General features: G+C 58.9%; 2 protein-coding genes across 7 annotated transcripts; one reads left to right on the plus strand and one right to left on the minus strand.

The window, feature by feature from the left end:
- Nucleotides 1-305: 305 nt before the first annotated feature.
- Nucleotides 306-11,580, plus strand: DHX38 (DEAH-box helicase 38). The gene is made up of 26 exons (XM_065028239.1): nucleotides 306-854; nucleotides 1,334-1,521; nucleotides 1,629-1,733; nucleotides 2,153-2,318; nucleotides 3,595-3,713; nucleotides 3,845-3,921; nucleotides 4,120-4,275; nucleotides 4,923-5,084; nucleotides 5,168-5,275; nucleotides 6,158-6,270; nucleotides 6,371-6,508; nucleotides 6,745-6,931; nucleotides 7,017-7,202; nucleotides 7,641-7,781; nucleotides 7,963-8,073; nucleotides 8,150-8,266; nucleotides 8,513-8,620; nucleotides 8,739-8,851; nucleotides 9,330-9,538; nucleotides 9,617-9,771; nucleotides 9,848-10,003; nucleotides 10,079-10,213; nucleotides 10,284-10,409; nucleotides 10,777-10,872; nucleotides 11,046-11,167; nucleotides 11,305-11,580. The coding sequence occupies exons 1-26, from the start codon at nucleotides 547-549 to the stop codon at nucleotides 11,387-11,389; spliced, it is 3,687 nt and encodes a 1,228-aa protein (XP_064884311.1). The 5' UTR covers nucleotides 306-546; the 3' UTR covers nucleotides 11,390-11,580.
- Nucleotides 11,535-16,036, minus strand: PMFBP1 (polyamine modulated factor 1 binding protein 1). 6 transcript variants are annotated; one of them, XM_065028257.1, is made up of 8 exons: nucleotides 15,504-16,022; nucleotides 14,794-15,042; nucleotides 13,558-14,166; nucleotides 13,214-13,402; nucleotides 12,646-13,041; nucleotides 12,072-12,181; nucleotides 11,798-11,943; nucleotides 11,535-11,688 (listed from the first exon to the last, which is right to left on the minus strand). In XM_065028257.1, coding segments are annotated over exons 1-8 (2,145 nt in total). In that variant the 5' UTR covers nucleotides 15,948-16,022; the 3' UTR covers nucleotides 11,535-11,686. The 6 variants fall into 6 exon arrangements, with proteins under 6 accessions (XP_064884329.1, XP_064884330.1, XP_064884328.1 ...); XM_065028258.1 differs by having other exon boundaries at nucleotides 11,577-11,943; nucleotides 15,504-15,667; nucleotides 15,936-16,036; XM_065028256.1 differs by having other exon boundaries at nucleotides 11,577-11,943; nucleotides 13,558-13,977; nucleotides 14,056-14,166.
- Between the last annotated feature and the right edge of the window lie 1,641 nt (nucleotides 16,037-17,677).

Genomic DNA, 17,677 nt, shown 5'->3' on the forward strand with positions numbered 1-17,677 from the left:
GCGCGGGACGGCCGGGGGCTCTGGGGGTGTCCGGGTGTCCCCCCGTCCGTCTGCCGGGGGCTCTGAGGGTGTCCGGGTGTCCCCCCGTCCATCTGCCGGGGGCTCTGGGGGTGTCCGGGTGTCCCCCCGTCCGTCTGCCGGGGGCTCTGGGGGTGTCCGGGTGTCCCCCCGTCCGTCCGTTCGCTTCCTGCCGCTCCCTGCACGGCCGGAAATTTACCTCTGGCCACGTGATATCACACTGTTTCTCTGCTCCGGAAGTCCGCCGAAGGTCTGGTAGGCCCTCTTGTCTAGCAGTAGGGGAACTCCATGGTAGTTGCCTCTTTTATAGGCTCTGGACTCTACTCTGTGGTGTGGGTGGGCTAGAGCGCCTCTTGTCGCGGAGCACTGTGGGGCGGCCATGGCGGCGCTCGGGGCGCTGCGTTACGGTCGCTGAGGCAACTGCGAGCGGGTGCGGGGCTGTGGGAGCGGAGCAGGGCAGCTCCAGCGCCGGCCCGCCGCTGACTGTCCCGCAGGCCCCATGGCGCCCAGCGCGGCCTGGTAGCGGCCATGGCCGAAGAGTCGCTGCACCGGCTGGCGGGGAGCGGCCCCGCGGCCGGCGGGCTGGTCCTGCGGGACCGCAGCGCGGCCGCCGAGCAGCACGTCTTCAAGGCGCCGGCCCCGCGGGCCTCCCTGCTGGGCCTGGACGTGCTGGCGGCGCAGAAGCGGCGGGAGCGGGAGGAGGAGGCGGCGGCCGGCGGGAAGCGCTCCCGGATCTCCGTGTACCGGGACTGGGAGGAGGAGCGCGACGAGGCCGGCAGCCCCGGGGAGGACGAGGAGGAGACCGGCCGGGGCAGCCGGAGCGGCCGCAAGGACAGGTGGGGTCTGGTGGGGACACTTCCCGGCTCCGCGCCGGGGGAAGGAGTGAGAGCCCGGGCTGTGGGCGCTTCCCGGGGCTGCACCCTGGACCGGCGGCTGTGACCGCGGCGCCAAGCTCTGGAGGGCTTCTTGATGCGAAGCTGGGGGCACCACAGTACAGCTGAGGGGACTGGGAAAAGCTCTCTCGCTGGTGCCCTGCCTGGGGCGTTGGGTAGCAGGGCTTTGGGGGCTGTCAGGCCTGCAAACATCCAGCCTGGTCCTGAGGCTGTGTCCAGATGCCTGGAGGCACTGGCCTGCTCAGCAGTGCACATATCAGAGCCTCAGCAGGCTTGGGGGGCTGTTAGTGAAGGATGGAGAGTGCGCTTTTAATCCTGAGCTTCCCCTGTCGCAGACGTTAGAACTGGAGTTGCATGAGGCAAGTCAGAAGCCAGCTGTTCCTCAGCACTGCTGGACTTTTCGCTCTGTTTTGTTTTTCTAGGCAGTATCGTTCTGTCCATGTGGAAACACCTTCCTACACAGGGGGTGTCAGCGAGGAGTTTTGGGAACGCAGCCGGCAGCGGGAGAGGGAGCGTCGGGAACATGGTGTCTTTGCTTCCTCCAAGGAACAGAAAGAACGAAAGAAGGAACGCAGCAGGGATCGGGACCACGATCGGAAACGGGACCGTGGTAACTGCCCAGAGAGCTTTGTGACGCCTTCTGCTTAGGGTTTGGGCTTGGGCTTGTCCCCCAGCCTCTTCGTGCACTGGGCACCCGACTTGACTTTATTTTTGCAGAGGAACGGGACAGAAGTCGTCACAGCAGCAGATCAGAGAGAGATGGCTCATCGGAGCGGAGCAGCAGGAGAAGTGAACCGGAGAGTCCCAGACATCGGCCCAAAGGTAGGACTGGGAGCTAGTACAGCTCATGTAAGGCCTAGCAGGAAGGCGTTTGTTCATTTTTGTTTGTTTCCTGCTGGTTTTGTTAGGACAGGCATGGGTAGAAAAACCTGTGGTGTTTGTGGTTAGGGCAAGCATAAAACTCCTAGTTTGACCTGGGTCTGGGAGAAATCTGGCAGCTGTGTGTGAAAATCGGGCTGATCTCTGCACAGTAGGGTCTGCTCTGGGTCTATGTGACAGAACTGTGGCCCTTTGCCAACTTTCGTTGGAATCGCTGGGTTGGCCCTGTCTCCTGGAGGGAGGGCGAATGGGCACCCTCAGGTACGCTCTCTCTGTGCACCTTGTTAGAAGGTGGAAGGTGGCCCCAGGTGCCTGGGGTCACTGTTTGAACATCAGGTGTCAAACCCTTTCTCCCATGCTAGATGCAGCCACGCCATCTCGCTCCAGCTGGGAGGAAGATGACAGTGGCTACAGCAGTGCCCGCCGCTCACAGTGGGAATCTCCCTCACCCACACCTTCCTGCCGAGACTCGGAGCGCAGCCACCGGGCATCATCGCTGCGGGACACGGACCGGAGGGACCGGGACAGGTATCGGCGCCTGGGCTGCAGCTGTGAGCTGCTGAGCTGCAGAAAGGGTTGGGGGGGTGTGTGAGACTAGTGCCTGGCTATGGACACTCGTTATAGAATCATAGAATTGTTTTGGTTGGCAAAGACTTTTAAGATCGAGTCCAACCACTAATCCAGCACTGCCAGGTCCACCACTAAACCACATCCTCAAGTGCCACATCTGCACGTCTGTTCAGCCCCACCAGGGATGGTGACTCCACCACTGCCCTGGGCAGCCTGTTCCAATGCCCGACAGCCCATTGGGGAAGAAATTGTTCCCAAGAATCAACCTCAGCCTCCCCTGGTGCAACTTGAGGCCGTTTTCTCTGGTTCTGGCACTTGTTCCTGGGGAGCAGAGCCCGACTCCTCCTGGCTCCAAGTTCCTTTCAGGCAGTTCAGAGATCAGAAGATCAGAGATCAGAAGCTCCTGTTCTCCAGCTGAACCCCCCAGGTCCCTCAGCCGCTCCCGTCACACTTGTGCCCCAGCCCCTCACCAGCTCCTTTCCCTTCTCTCAACCTGCTCCAGCACCTCAAAGGCTTTCTTGGCATGAGGGACCCAAAACTGCCCCCAGGATTCGTGGTTTGGCCTCCCCAGGTCCCAGCACAGGACTGGTCACTGCCCTGACCTCCTGGCCACACTAGTGCTGGTACCAGCCAGGATGCTGGTGGCCTCTTGGCCACCTGGGCACACACTGGCTCACATTCACCACTGTTACCAACACCCCCAGGTGCTTTTCCACCGAGCACTTTCCAGCCTCTCTTCCCTGAACCTGGAGCATTCTTGGGGTTATTGTGATCCACGTGCAGGACCCGGCACTTGGCCTTGTTGGACCTCAGACAATTGGTCTCCACCCAGTGATCCAGCTGGTCCAGATCCCTCTGTAGACCGTCCCACTCTCCAGCAGGTCAACACTCCCATCTAACTTGGTGTCATCTGCAAACTTCCTGAGGGTGCGCTCCATCTCCTTGTCCAGACCATTCATAAAGAAATTAAACAGAACTGGCCCCAATACTGAGCCCTGGGGACACCACTTGTGACCGGCCACCAACTGGATTTGGCTCCATTCACCACAACTCTTTGGTCCCAGCCCTCCTGCTGGTTCTTTACCCAGGGAAGAGCACACCTGTTTAGGCCATGAACTGCAGCTTCTCAGGCAGAATGCTGTCAGAAGTGGTGTCAAAGGCTTTACAGAAGTCTATGTAGGCTTTACTAAAGTTTGGGTAGAGGAGACAATTCCTCCCTCATGCTGTTTTTCAGGTCTGTGAGGAGCAGGTACTCGGATAAGACACCATTGCCTACCCCATCATACAAATACAACGAGTGGGCTGATGACCGAAGACACCTGGGCTCCACACCACGGCTGTCCAGAGGGAGAGGTGAGGAGCTGGGGCTGAGCTGCCGGTCTGGGCAGCGGCAAATCCCCTTCCCCTGCACAGTGGGAGGTCAGGCGCAGTGGGATTTCTCTGGGGTGGCAGCAGGGCCTGAGCAGCTCACTTGCTCCCTGCAGGGCGGCTGGCGGATGGGGAGGAGGGCATCGCCTTTGAGACGGAGGAGGAGCGGCAGCAGTGGGAGGACGACCAGCGGGTGAGAGCCCGAGGGCAGGCGAGGAGCAGTGGGGACAGCAGGCTTGGGACTGCTGCTGCCTCAGCCCCGGGGCCAGCGCGGGGCTGCAGGGGTGGTGGGAGGGCCCAGCCCAGGCAGCATTTCATGGCTGCATGCTGTAGTGGGGCTGCCTGGGCTGTGGGGCCGCTGGAGCTCAGAGCCACATCACTCCTCTGCCAGCAAGCTGACCGGGACTGGTACATGATGGACGAGGGCTACGATGAGTTTCACAACCCCTTGGCCTACTCCTCTGAGGACTACGTTAAGAAGCGGGAGCAGCACTTGCACAAGCAGAGACAGAAGCGCATCTCTGCACAGCGGCGGCAGATCAATGAGGTACGGGGGAGATGCGGGTCTGGCTGGTCTGAACACGTGGGCTTTGCTGCCCCCAGGGAATATCTGCTTGCTGGCAGCAGAGGCTGAGCCCTCACTCTCGGATAGAAAAGGACAGTCTGTGTTCTGGCCCATATTGAACATGGAAAGACTATCATGAAGTTCCCCTGGGAAGCGCAGCCCTGTATTTCCTGCATGGGCAGTTTGCAGAGTGGCTGCAATGGGTCACAGTGTCCAGAGGTGTAGAGGGCTGTGCTCCTGCTCTCCTGGTGTGAGCTACATTACTGGGCTTGTCTGCTTGTGGCCCAGCAGGTGCTGGATGCTGCTGCCCTCAGCACATGCACAGGGTTACGTCCAAGCTTCCTGGCAGATTCTGAGTGTGGCAGGGGCCTGTGGACAATGTCTGTCCTGTGTTTCCTTGGATACAGTCCTGTTGACCGTGATCTTCCTTTGGCCAGCCTGTGTTTACCATACCTTGTTGCTTCCAGTTGCTGTTTCCCCCCACTGTCTATTTCCGGCTCCCTGGGCTGGAGCCACCAGTTTCATCCTGTTGTCAGTGTTGGGCCCAGGCCTGAGCTCAGTGTTCTGGTGTGATCTGTTGGGCTTTTTGCGGGGCTTCTGTGTATTTTCTGATACGTTGTTTCCTGCAGGATAATGAGCGCTGGGAGACAAATCGCATGCTGACCAGTGGTGTGGTTCATCGGATTGAAGTGGATGAGGATTTTGAGGAAGATAACTCTGCTAAAGTACATCTGTTGGTGCACAACCTGGTGCCCCCTTTCCTAGACGGAAGGATTGTCTTCACCAAGCAGGTAGAGACTGGCTGAAGGTACCAATGACAGGAAGCCCCGTGAGTGCGAGCCCTGTGTACTGAAGTGACGCCTCTTTCCTCCAGCCAGAGCCAGTCATCCCTGTCAAGGATGCCACCTCAGACCTGGCCATCATAGCCCGGAAAGGCAGCCAGCTGGTGCGCAAGCACAGAGAGCAGAAGGAGCGTAAGAGGGTATGCTGTGACCTTGTGGCTTACTGCCCCACTGTATACACTACTTGGTGCCTCACAGCTTTGTCTGGACTTTGCAGAATTTGAGATTTAATGGCCATGATGATGAGGAGTTGGTATTTTTATGACCTGGGGTATTCTGGCAGCCCAGCTCATTGCGTTGGCTCATAAGCAGCTGCTGTGATTTCCTCAGGCTCTGCCTGGGACTGGTGCAGGGAGCCTGATCCAAAGGACATTCGGATCATGGAGAAGGGAGCAGGTGGAGGAGCATGGGCAGCTTGTGGACGGTCAGCAGTTGGTGTGGTGGCAGGATCTATCCTGTCATGTCTCAGCAGGAGAGTTGTGAGGAGGAGTGTTCAGTAAGGTCATATGTTTGTTCTTGGGGGTGTTTTCTAGGGACTTTTTCTAAAGCTTGTGTGATAGCTGTGGGGAAAGCACAGATATGTAGTGAATTGAAACTGACCTGGATTTGAGCTACATACACTGTCAGTGGAATGGAGGTGGGAGCCAAACTGGTATCAGAGGGGAGAGCAAACTGGAGGGTGGGAGAGAGGCCTGTAAGCAGCTGTCAAGAGCAGAAATATTATCTCTGGTTCAGATCTGTGTAGGTTTAAGTTCGAATTTAATGGAAGGGTCAGTAGCTGGAACCATTTTTTCAGGAGGTGGTTGGTCATCATGTGCCTGCAGTCTTTGTATCCAGACCAGTGTCTGAAAGCTCTGCACCAGTTCACTTGGAAGAGGGACACTTAATGTAGGAATGGGATGTGTGTTCTGTGTCATAGCGTTGGGGACTAATACGCTTTTCTAGTCTTACGAGTAGGATTGGAGAAGAATGATCTGTCAGTGCTTGCTGTGGCAAAGTTTTGCTGCTCTCTGTCCTTCCAGGCTCAGCATAAACACTGGGAGTTGGCAGGCACCAAACTGGGAGACATTATGGGGATCAAGAAAGAGGAGGAAAAGGACGAGCTGGTGACAGAAGATGGCAAAGTGGATTACAAGTAGGAGCTTGCTTTGAGTTTCTCTGCTCAGCTGGTGATGAGGGTTGTTGGCATAGTGGTGTGCAGAGAGGCAGTTTCAGGGCTTCTGGTGTTTCCTTAGGACTGAGCAGAAGTTTGCTGAACACATGAAAGAAAAAAGCGAAGCCAGCAGTGAGTTTGCCAAGAAGAAATCGATCCTGGAGCAGAGACAATACCTGCCCATCTTTGCTGTGCAGCAGGAGCTGCTCTCCATCCTCAGGTATGGCTGACAGGGAGCTGGTCACAGAGCTTCCCCAGGGGGCTGGCTGGCATCTCTAGAACCCAAGAGGGAAATTCTAGATGTGTGGCACGTTTGGAAGCTCTACCTGCAGGAAACAAGGCCCATTCTTTGCGCTGCTGGCAGCAGCTCTCCTGCCTGAGCAGGGTGGCAGCCAGGGCTGTGACTGCACAAGCCCTTCTTTGTGGTGTATGAAGAGATGCTTTTTCCTTTTTCAGAGACAACAGCATTGTTATTGTGGTGGGGGAGACGGGGAGTGGGAAGACGACCCAGCTGACTCAGTACCTCCACGAGGACGGCTACACCGACTATGGCATGATTGGCTGCACACAGCCGCGCAGGGTGGCCGCAATGTCGGTGGCCAAGCGTGTCAGTGAGGAGATGGGGGTGCGCCTGGGGGAGGAGGTGAGTCTGGCGGGGGTGCAGTGTGCAGCCTGGTGACGGGGAGTGCAGGGGCTGTTGAAAGACTCTGCTATCTCTGCTCTCCCAGGTGGGTTATGCCATCCGCTTTGAGGACTGCACGTCTGAAAACACTGTGATCAAATACATGACAGATGGGATTCTTCTTCGTGAGTCACTGCGAGAGGCTGATCTGGACAACTACAGTGCCATCATCATGGACGAGGCACATGAGCGCTCACTGAATACCGACGTGCTCTTTGGCCTGCTCCGGGAGGTGTGTGAGCCTGGGCTAGAGAACAGCAGCACATGAGCTGGGCTTACATTGGAGTGTTGGCAGGGACAGTTCTTCTCTGCCTGGTCCAGGTGGTGCAGGCAGAGCTGCCACATCCCTGCCCGTGCTGCTCCAACATCCTGCTCCCTGGTTCTGGGGGTTAAATCTCCCCGAGTGCCTTGGGGCTGCCAGTGCCTGGCTGGCTAACTGTCCGAAACTCTCAGTACAGAGATCTTTGCGGCTTAAGGCTTCCTGGACCCAGGTCAGCAGGTCTTCTTATGGCACAGATCATGTAGCATCTGTGTTCTCTGGCACTAGTGGCCATTGCCTTTAGAGCGCAGCAGAAGCTCTGTCCTGTGCTGTTGTCTGAGCAATAGTGGGAAGGGCCTCCAGCCATGCACAAATGCCTCTTCCTTATTGTTCCTCTCATCTGCTTTCTAGGTGGTGGCCAGACGCTCAGATCTGAAGCTTGTTGTCACCTCAGCCACCATGGATGCAGATAAATTTGCCTCGTTCTTTGGGAACGTTCCTATTTTCCACATTCCTGGGCGCACTTTCCCTGTTGATATTCTTTTCAGCAAGGTATGGTCAGTGTTGCAGAGGGAAGTTGTGTTGTGACAGGAGGGGGTTGTGACTTGGGTGTACCATACTCTGTGGTGGACAGAATGGGCAGAGGAGCAGTGGCCGTGCTGCGATGCAGTCTGGCATGCAGGATGGGGCAGGTGAGGTTGTTGGTGTGTGTAACCTGGGCTGTGCTGTTCAGACCCCACAGGAGGATTATGTGGAGGCTGCGGTGAAACAAGCCCTGCAGGTCCATTTATCTGGTGCTCCTGGGGACATCCTTGTCTTCATGCCTGGCCAGGAGGACATAGAGGTGAGCCACAGGGGTAGGCACTGTCCTACCCCCTTGTTTTTTTTAATCTTATGTTTACACCCCTCTTTGTGTCTAGGTGACCTCGGAGCAAATTGTGGAGCACCTTGAGGAGCTGGAGAAGGCGCCTGCTCTTGCTGTACTGCCTATCTATTCTCAGCTACCATCGGACTTGCAGGCCAAGATCTTCCAGAAGGTGCTGATGTGTGCTCTGTGGTAGGAGTGGGAACGAGGGAAACTAGTGCAGGGAAGACTACTGAGCTTGAGTGAGAGGTGCAGACATGCTTTTTGTATCGCATGTGGAGGGTGACAGAAAGTGTGTGTCCCCTTCAACTTCTCGAGAGTCACCCCCATCCCTTGGGGCTCTGTATTGCTGCCCTGTCCTCCTCAGGGACGCAGCACCCTTGCTCAGGGGTTTAACTGACATGCAGTATGTTTGCAGGCTCCAGATGGGGTCAGGAAGTGCATTGTTGCCACAAACATTGCAGAGACCTCACTGACAGTGGATGGCATCATGTTTGTGATTGACTCTGGCTACTGCAAGTTGAAGGTAACCTGAGATTTCCTGTGCTGTTCATGACTGTGATCTCTGGCGTTGGGCTGAGGGTGTTCTGTGGTTGTGACCCAGCCTTCCTCGTACTTCAGTCTGTTCTTCTGGTGCCCTGCAGGTTTTCAACCCCCGTATAGGCATGGATGCGCTGCAGATCTACCCCATCAGTCAAGCCAATGCCAACCAGAGGGCAGGCCGAGCTGGCCGAACAGGCCCAGGCCACTGCTTCAGGTAGGCATGTCACTGCCGGCCCTGTCATACCTGCAGTGTGGCATCAGGTTATATATAACTTTTTCTCACTGGAGCTGTTAATTATCTTGAAATTCTGGGGGCACGAAGGTGGGAGGCAGGCCATGAGGCCTTCTCTTTTGGACTCAGTGCCTCTGCAGAGCAAAGGATCTGCTCCCGATTCTTCTCTTGCCCATCTTCACTTGTGGCTGTTCCACCCTTAGTGCTCTCGGGATAACAGCCAAGTCACAGGGCAGCTTTCTCAGGGCTTTGCTTTGAGACTGGGAGGACTGTGCTGGAGAGGGCTGTGCACTGTGCTGCAGCCCAGGCACCCTCGTGCTGGAGCGGCCACGCTTTGGTGGAGCAGAGGTTCCTTCCTGGGCTACTGCTGAGCATCACTGCCCCACACCAGGCTGGCTTGGGCAACAGCTGGTGGGTTGGTGAGGAACACGGGAGCACGGTCTTGGTGTGTGTTCCCCAGGCTCTACACCCAGAGCGCCTACAAGAATGAGCTGCTGACAACCACGGTGCCCGAGATCCAGCGCACCAACCTTGCCAACGTAGTGCTTTTGCTCAAGTCCCTGGGTGTGCAGGACCTGCTGCAGTTCCACTTCATGGATCCGCCGCCCGAGGACAACATGCTGAACTCCATGTACCAGCTGTGGATCCTGGGGGCCCTGGATAACACAGGTACTGGCTGCTGGGACAAGCTGTCAGCCCATGGGCCTGGGACCTGCCCAGCTGCTGATCCCTGTGCTGTTCCTACAGGTGGTCTGACCTCAACAGGACGTCTCATGGTGGAATTCCCACTGGATCCTGCACTCTCCAAGATGCTTATTGTCTCCTGTGACATGGGTTGCAGCTCTGAGATCTTGCTTATTGTCTCCATGTTGTCTGTGCCTGCCATCTTTTATCGGCCTAAGGTACCTGTTGGCTCTTTCTGCAGTTTGGGGCCTTCCCTGCCCTTTGACTAACCAGTGTTCTTGACTCACCCTTCAGGGCCGAGAGGAGGAGAGTGACCAAGTACGGGAGAAGTTTGCTGTTCCAGAGAGTGATCACTTGACCTACCTGAATGTTTACCTGCAGTGGAAGAACAACAGCTATTCCACACTGTGGTGCAACCAGCACTTCATCCATGCCAAGGCCATGCGGAAGGTGAGGCGGCAGCAGCGAGGCCGGGGGAGGGAACCTTAGGCAGGAGAGGGATGTGACTGGCACACAACTTTGCAGGTGCGGGAGGTGCGTGCCCAGCTCAAGGACATCATGGTGCAGCAGCGGATGAGCCTGGCATCCTGTGGTACTGACTGGGACATTGTCAGGAAGTGTATCTGTGCTGCCTATTTCCATCAAGCTGCAAAGCTGAAGGTGAGAGGGTCTGCGGGGGCTGGGAGGCCCTGTCTGGAAACAGGTGGGCTCACCGTGCTTCTCTCCGCAGGGCATTGGGGAGTATGTGAACATCCGCACGGGCATGCCCTGCCACCTGCACCCCACGAGCTCTCTCTTTGGCATGGGCTACACGCCGGACTACATTGTGTACCATGAGCTGGTGATGACCACCAAGGTGAGTGGGTGCTGGGGGCTGGCGGGAAGGGTGAGAAGCGCTCCAAGGGAGGTGGTGGAGCTTTGTCAGAAGGCCAGTTCTCAGCCTTTCTCATCTGTACCAACTAGGCACATCCATGTCATCTGCAGTCATGTTTGTCCCTTTCCCAATATTTTTTCCTGGCCTGTGTGTGGGGCATATTTGGACCTCTTTGCGGTCTTACCAAGTCCAGGCCATAGCAGCTGCCGAGGCCAGGAGGAAGGGGTATAGTCTCAGCCGGAGAAGTGGCATCAGCAAGGGTGTGGGAGGGAGCTGCCATGGTTCCGGAAGGGATGCCAAGGTCCTGAGAGTGCCACCTGTGACCCTGTGTTTCCTTCTGTCCCTGCAGGAATACATGCAGTGTGTCACTGCTGTGGATGGAGAGTGGCTGGCAGAGCTGGGGCCCATGTTCTACAGTATCAAACATGCTGGGAAGTCAAGCCAGGTGAGTCTTCTGCCCAGGACAAGCTGGCAGGTGGCAGCCCTGCTCTGTGTCTGTGCTGATGCAGCATATGTGTATGTGTGTTTTGACGTGGAGGGAACAGGGCTCTGGGCCTGCAGAGAGCCTGCTGCTGGCCAGCCCTCTGCCTGTCCCTGACCTGCTGCTGCCTTCTCCAGGAAAACCGCCGCCGTGCCAAGGAGGAGGTGTCTGCCATGGAGGAGGAGATGGCTTTGGCGGAGGAGCAGCTGCGTGCCCGCCGGGAGGAGCAGGAGCACCGCAACCCCATGGGCAGTGCGAGGTGGGTGCTGGCCCTTCCTGCCCGTGGTTGTCTGAGCAGGAGCAGGGACTGTGTGGAGGATCCCAGCTTCTCCGGGGCTGTTCTGATGCAGGGAAAGGTTGTGTGTTCCACTAATCACCCTTGTCCTCTCCTGGCAGATCTACTAAAATCTACACCCCTGGGCGGAAGGAGCAGGGGGAACCCCTGACACCACGACGCACCCCAGCCCGCTTTGGCCTCTAAGAAGGCAGTACCCATTCCTTTGGAGCTTAAAGACTCCCAGGAGCAGCTGAGTCTTAGGAGAGTGCCCAGCTCTTCCGATCACTGCGCTCTGAGGCTCTCTACAGCTTGTGGCCAAGGAAGGCTTTGGTGCTTGGCACTGATTTTGCTACAGAACAGAAATAGTTTTATTTGTTTAAAGGTTGTCAGTCTAATCCTGGCTTTGATTTGCACTGCATCTTGTCCTTGAGGCAAGTGCTGGATGGAGGCAGCCATGCAGAATCGTGTGGGGCTGGCACTGTCCCGTTGTTCCTCTGTAGATCCTGGGGCAAGGCACAGAATTATACTGACCTGGAGGGCGCAGCCAGCCTGTCTCTGGCCCATGCTGCGGCAGAGGCAGTTCTGCCATTGCCCAGCCGCCCCTGTACGCACACAACTGTTGGCCCGGCCCTGTTCTAGGCCAGGCTGTGCTGGGAATTCTGCTCGCCTTCAGCTCTTCACACGTGTGGTGCTGCTCACATGTTCTGACTGTGAGGCACTTGTTCTCCCACAGCCTGCCCAGGCTGTCCTGAAGGTGCCTGGCGGAAGGGCAGGGGAGATGCAGTGATGAGCGGTGCAGGAAGAGTCCCCATCTGCTGGCCTGGCAGGAACTTGGTGTGAGACAGCAGCCACCTGCCCCTCTGCTCCACTGAGGCTTCTCACTCACATCTGCTCCTTCACACACTGGCTGATGTTGACCAGCACCAGCTCTCTGTCCTTGCACAGCCTGCTGCTGTCAGAGCATGCCAAGGCATGGGAACAGCCCAGGGTTTCTACCTGGAAAGAACAACCCCAGCACCACGTGTGAACCAGCCTGTGACAGCACCTCCCAGCCGTGGTGTGCCTGGGAACGGGGGTGCTTGGGAAAACCCAGCTGTGGGGCAGCAGCCTTGTGGGGGGCAGAGGGGCTGGAGGTGCTGCTGTCTTGGGACAGCTGCTCTGCGGAAGAGCTGTTGCCTCAGCACTGCTGGCCATGAGCTTTTGTCGTAACATGGTAGTTCTGTGCTGAGGGGCTTCTTTCCAGCAGTAGAGCAGAGAGGGACAATTAAAGGAGAACAAGATGTTCAGCCTTGTAGCTCCCAGACTTGCAGCCTCCTGCTCAGGAGCCTGGGATCTGCAGCATGCTGTCCCCTGCACTGTCCTGCCTCTCTTCCCTGGGCCAGTGTCTGCTGTTCCCTGGCAGCAGGGCCCAGCCTGCGCTCCTGCCCTTGGGCTGCGTGCTGCTTCTTTCCATCCTGCACCTGCTCCATGGCCTTGCTGAGCTCTTCCTTGAGGAAAGCCAGCTCCACCTTGCAAACCACCAGCTCCTCTTCTCGTGCAGCCAGAGCTTGCTCACTGTCCTGGTGTAGCTGCTGCCAGTGTTGGGCTTGGCTGCTCAGCTCCTGCAGCCTCTCACGCAGTGACTGAGCCTGTGGGTGGCACAGACAGTGAGACTGGCTGAGCGTGGGCTCCTGGTGCACTCTGGGAGGCTTAGGACATACCTCCTGCTTGCTCTGCTCCTGGGACCCCTGCAGCTTCCTCAGCTCCCAGTGGAGCTGCTGCCTCTGTTCCTCGTAGTTTGCAATCTTCTCCTCCTGCTTGGCCTTTTCTTGCTGGGCTCGGGCCAGCTCTGCCTGCAGGGTGGCCATGTCCTGCACCTGCATGTGAAGTTGCGGGGCAGGGAGTGTTGGCTATGCATGGGCAGGCTGGGGCTTCCCCAGCAGCTGGTCCTGCCCAGAGGCAGGGACGGGCTCTCTGCAGCGCTTGGCTGCTCCGGCACTGAGGGCTCCTGGTGGCTGCGTCCTGAGGCTGTCCTGTCCCTGCCCTCACCTGCTGCACCAGCTCTGCCAGGTGCTTTCTCTTGGAGGCCACTTCCTGCTGCAGGTCTTGGATGGTCTCCTTGGCTCTGCTAAGCTGCTGCAGACTTTGCTGCTCCTGGGCCTGGGCGGCTCCCAGCTCTTCCTGCAGCTGGGCCAGGCTGTGCCGCAGGCCCTGGCTCTGCTCCTCCTGTGCCCCCAGCTGCAGCGAGGGCAATGCTTTGGTGGGTGCTGCAGTGCTGGGCTAGTGCTGCTGCCTGCCCAGGCGAGGTCTGTGCCCTGGGCTGTCCATGGGGCTGGGAGACAGTGAGCAGGCTGAAGGAGGGGACCCTGCAGCAGGTCTTGCATCCTCCCTACCTGCTCCTTCAGGACTTGGAGCTGTTCTTGGCTCCTCTGCAGCTTCTCTGCAGCATGGGCCGCAGCGTGCATATGTTGCACCGCCTGCTCAAGGGTCACCTGCTGTTTCCACTGCCACTGGCTCAGCTCGGCCTGGAGCTGTGCTGCCAGCTCCCTGCGGCAAGGGCAGGGGCTGAGCAGGGCAGCCCCAGGCTGCCCTCCCTCCAGGGAGCAGGCACAGGCAGAGCCGCGCTCGGGCTGTGGCTGGGGACAGCCGCCCGCCAGCTCTGCCCGCCTGCTCTGTGCCTGCTCAGCTGTGCTGCTGCCCACTTGCTGCTGCCGTGCCCGCAGCTCAGCTGCCACCACACAGTCAGCCTCGTGCCCGTGTTCCTCGGCTGTCCCTTCCTGCCTGCAGCATGTCGCCTCGGCGTCCGCCACCACCTGCGACAGCAACACAGCCACGTGCCATCTGCTGGCTCTCTCCTGGCCCCGCGCTGCTGCCAGGCAGCCAGCGCTGACCTGCTGCAGCAGCTCCCTGTGCTCCCGCAGGATCTCACAGCTGCTGTTGGAATGGCTGTGGGTGGCCACATAGGATGTGACTTCTGTCTGCACCGCCTCATCCTTCTGGTCCTGTGGAGATGTGCGTCACTGCCCTGCATCACCTTGTGCCCCTGCTGCAGAGAGGCTGGGGATGCAGGGGCAGCTGGTTTGAGATAAGTGGCTGTTGGGGAGGGCCTGTGGCAGAGGAATGGGGCTTGCACCAGGTGGGAGGCAGGATGGCTGCTGGCTCCTGGTCCTCTCATCTCTGCGCAGTCCCTGTTGCAGCAGCATCTGCTGGACACCCAGCAGCCATGGAAATGCATCCCCTAGGTCCCTGGCCTGACTGCCCACATGAGGAGAGCAGTGATCCCAACATGCTGGCGAGGCTGTAGGTTGCTGCAGTGCCACCAGCCCTGGAATGGTGCCCAGGGTGTCAGTGGAGCCATTAGGGGCTGCAGTGTCCCAGCTCTGCTTGGCTGCCTGGACTGGGCCACACTGGCCCCATGTCTGGGCTACTCCATGTGGGTGCAGTGCTAAATCCATGTCCTACATGTGTCTGGCAGTACATTCCCTGCCCTCCCCAGGGCAGCTTAGCAGGCAGGGCCATGGGGCAGACATGGTGCCTAAGCTCACCGTGGGACGGTTGTGGGGGACACATGTCCAAGGGCAGAGGACTCACACAGCCTGGCCTGTGACTGTTGTGCCTGGCAGTGGTACCTTGTCCATCAGTGTCAGGTACTGCTGCATTAGAAAGATCAAGTCCTGGTGCTTCTGCTCAACCGCACACTCCTGCTGCTGCAGCTGCACCAGCCGCTCGCGGTTTGTGCCCCTGCAGAAGTCCAGGTCCAGCTGCAGCGCCTGTATCGAGGCCAGCACCTGCGCTGGCTCCAGCTCCTGCTGCGGAATGTCCTCGTGTGCCTGGGGCTGCCCTCGCTGTGGCTCCGGTGCTGACGCTTGCCTTTGGCCCTACGACACAGCATGAGCAGTGTCTGTCTGGCTCAGGGCCGTGGCCAGCCTGTCCTGCAGCTCCTGCCAGGCCTGGGGGCTGGATGACCATGCTGGCAGTCCAGGTTTTGGTCAGAGAGCAGTGATGGAGTGTGCTGGTGACAGGTGGGCACAGACCTCCCAGTGGGCAACACAACCCCAGGTGTGTGTTCTGACTGCCCCTGAGCTCAGGAACAGCCAAGCCCTGGCACTGCCGACCCTTGGCACTGCAGTGATGCCAGCCAGAGCTGTGGCTGCTACGCAAAATGGTAGCGCTGGGACCAGCACAGCCACAGCTGGACTGGGTGCCCCAAGCTCTTGTGCTTTCCTCAGCCCTGGGGATGAGCTGTCTGGTGGCACAGGTGAGGGCTGTTCTACCCCCGGCCATCAGCCTGCGGCCACACAAACAGTGCCCGGGTGGGAGCAGGGTCAGCACTGCTCACCACGGGCTGCCGGGTCTCCGTCTCCTGACGAAGCTGCTGTGTGGGGCTGCTCAGCTCTGGTGCTGCCTCCTCCCCTCCTGGCAGTCCTCCACAGGGTCCTTCAGGTTGGCCCAGAGCTGCAGGAACCTCCCTGGATGTGCCACATTTTGGACACTCTCTCTCTGCTAGAGGGACCACAATATGCGATGGGCCTTTCCCACCAGCCCCAGACAACCCAAGTCCCAGGGAAGGGGCAGCTGGGGACATCCCCCAGCCCCGCCTGGGGCAGCACCACTGTCCTGTGGTGTTGGCACTGCAGCTCCCCACGGCAGGGCCTCCCAGTGCCAGTGGGAGATGCCAAGCCTGGGCTCCTGGAGCAGCCCAGCAGAACCACGCAGGCCCGTGGCGTCTCCTCCAGCAGCACGTGCCCACACCACTGCCTGCAGCTCTCACCACAGCCTTCATGTGGCATCCTCCTCCTCAGCCGCGCTCCGTCCCCAGCACGTCATGGCACGCTGCTCCGCCTGCAGCCTGTGCCCTGGCCGGTTCTGGGGACAATGCCCAGAACCAGAACCTGGTGACCCGCACGCCAGGGAACTCCTGGTGCATCTGTAGCCCCATCTCGCCAGCACACCCAGCACTGTTGGACATGACGAGCCTGGCGGCATCCTTGTGCCATGGCTGGGCCTCCCAGCCCCACGCTGCCTGTGCTGCCCACCCTGCACCATCCTGCCGTGCTCTGGCCTCATCGCTGCCCCGGGACACGCTGCAGGCCTGCAGGCAGAGCCGGGTGCCAAGGGCACGGTGGTGCTGTGCCCTGGGACAGCCAGCACAGCCGCCTCCCCCACGCTGGCCCGTGGCTCCTGGAGCTGCCCCAGAGCTCGCCCAGCTCTCAGAGGAGCCATTGGCCACATTAACTGTGGCCACTGCTCCGTGTTTCTCCCTGTCCAAAAGGGTAAAAATAACAGGAACAAGTTGTTGGAAATGAAATTTCCATTTCTTCATGCCCTGCCCTGTCCATGAGGCTTCCCAGCTCAGATCAATAGTGTTTAGACAGACAACGAGATTTTTTTCCCCTATTAAAGTACCAGATCAATAGTGGAAAAAATAAACCAAAACAAAACCAAGCCCAAACCAAACCCACTGCTCTGTGTGTCTGCTGTAGAAAACATGACCAACTCGGGCATGGGGCTGCCCAGGTGGTGTGACAGCAGTGGTGGAGCCCAGTGTGGCCAGTGTGGCCCCTGTCCTGCACACCGAGCAGGAGACACAGGTGGGACCCGTTGCAGGGCCAGTCCTGGCAGCGCCACGGGCCACGGGGAGGCTGAGTGTCCCCAGAAGTTTCCTGGGGCAGGAGCAGCATCCATGGGCAAGGAGGAGCTCCACGGGTGGCCATGAGCCTGGCTGTCAGCACAGCTGCTGCTGGGGGAGTCGCTAGGAACCCAAATAAGCAGAAACGTGCAATGCTGATGTGCTGGGGAGAGAGCAAGCGGTTTGGCAAAAGGAAATCGTGCCGCGCAGCCCTGAGTGAACCTTCACTGCTGCTCTTAGGAAAACGCTGAGCTGGTGCACAGGGAGGGACTGGTACTGGCAGGAGGAACTGTTGTCCAGTCTGGGCAGGCAGTGACCTCAGCCATCCCCAGGGCACTGGGACCTGCCCCATGTCACGGGTGGGAGCTGTGGGTGCGACCTGCTGGGCTGCCAGAGCGCCGTGTGAGACATGACCGCAGAGGGAGACAGTGCTCGGTCAGCATGCAGATGTAGGAAAACCCGTCTGTAGAGGCAAAGTGCTGGCACAGAGGGGTCAGTGTGGTGAAATGGCATCTGCTGGGTGGGCCTTGCAGCCCAGGCCAGTGCTCGCTGTGGTGGGAGCAGATGGGGCAGCTCCGCACAGCCCGACAGCCCTGGGCAGCAGGCGGCTGCTCCGTGCCCTGCCCGGGTCACCAGGTGCCAGCGCTGCCCCGGGACCTGCTGGCCCAGCCACCCACACCATGGAGCTCCGGTGCTGCCGCCCCGTGCTGGCGCTGCGTGCGCTTTCACAGACAAGTGTTTTAACTGGAAATTTCCAAGGCCAAGCTGGGCCCAGAAGGTGAATCCAGATGTATCATAATAGAAATCATCAGTTGCCATGACGACCTGCTCCACCAGCGGGTTGCAGCCACGGGCGGTGGGAGTGCAGCACCAACAGTCCTGCG

Source organism: Columba livia, chromosome 13 (genome assembly GCF_036013475.1).
Source record: "Columba livia isolate bColLiv1 breed racing homer chromosome 13, bColLiv1.pat.W.v2, whole genome shotgun sequence".
Taxonomy (NCBI): Eukaryota; Metazoa; Chordata; class Aves; order Columbiformes; family Columbidae; genus Columba; species Columba livia.

Excerpts from the sequence above, each read along its gene's own strand:
- DHX38 (XM_065028239.1), top strand. The coding sequence starts at position 547 with ATGGCCGAAGAGTCGCTGCACCGGCTGGCGGGGAGCGGCCCCGCGGCC. Across the intron at positions 10,214-10,283 it reads ATCAAGCTGCAAAGCTGAAG|GGCATTGGGGAGTATGTGAA; the intron begins GTGAGAGGGTCT and ends TTCTCTCCGCAG. Across the intron at positions 10,873-11,045 it reads ATGCTGGGAAGTCAAGCCAG|GAAAACCGCCGCCGTGCCAA; the intron begins GTGAGTCTTCTG and ends TGCCTTCTCCAG.
- PMFBP1 (XM_065028254.1), bottom strand. The coding sequence starts at position 15,947 with ATGAAGGCTGTGGTGAGAGCTGCAGGCAGTGGTGTGGGCACGTGCTGC. Across the intron at positions 13,403-13,557 it reads TCCAAGTCCTGAAGGAGCAG|CTGGGGGCACAGGAGGAGCA; the intron begins GTAGGGAGGATG and ends CCCTCGCTGCAG. Across the intron at positions 13,042-13,213 it reads TGGCAGAGCTGGTGCAGCAG|GTGCAGGACATGGCCACCCT; the intron begins GTGAGGGCAGGG and ends CTTCACATGCAG.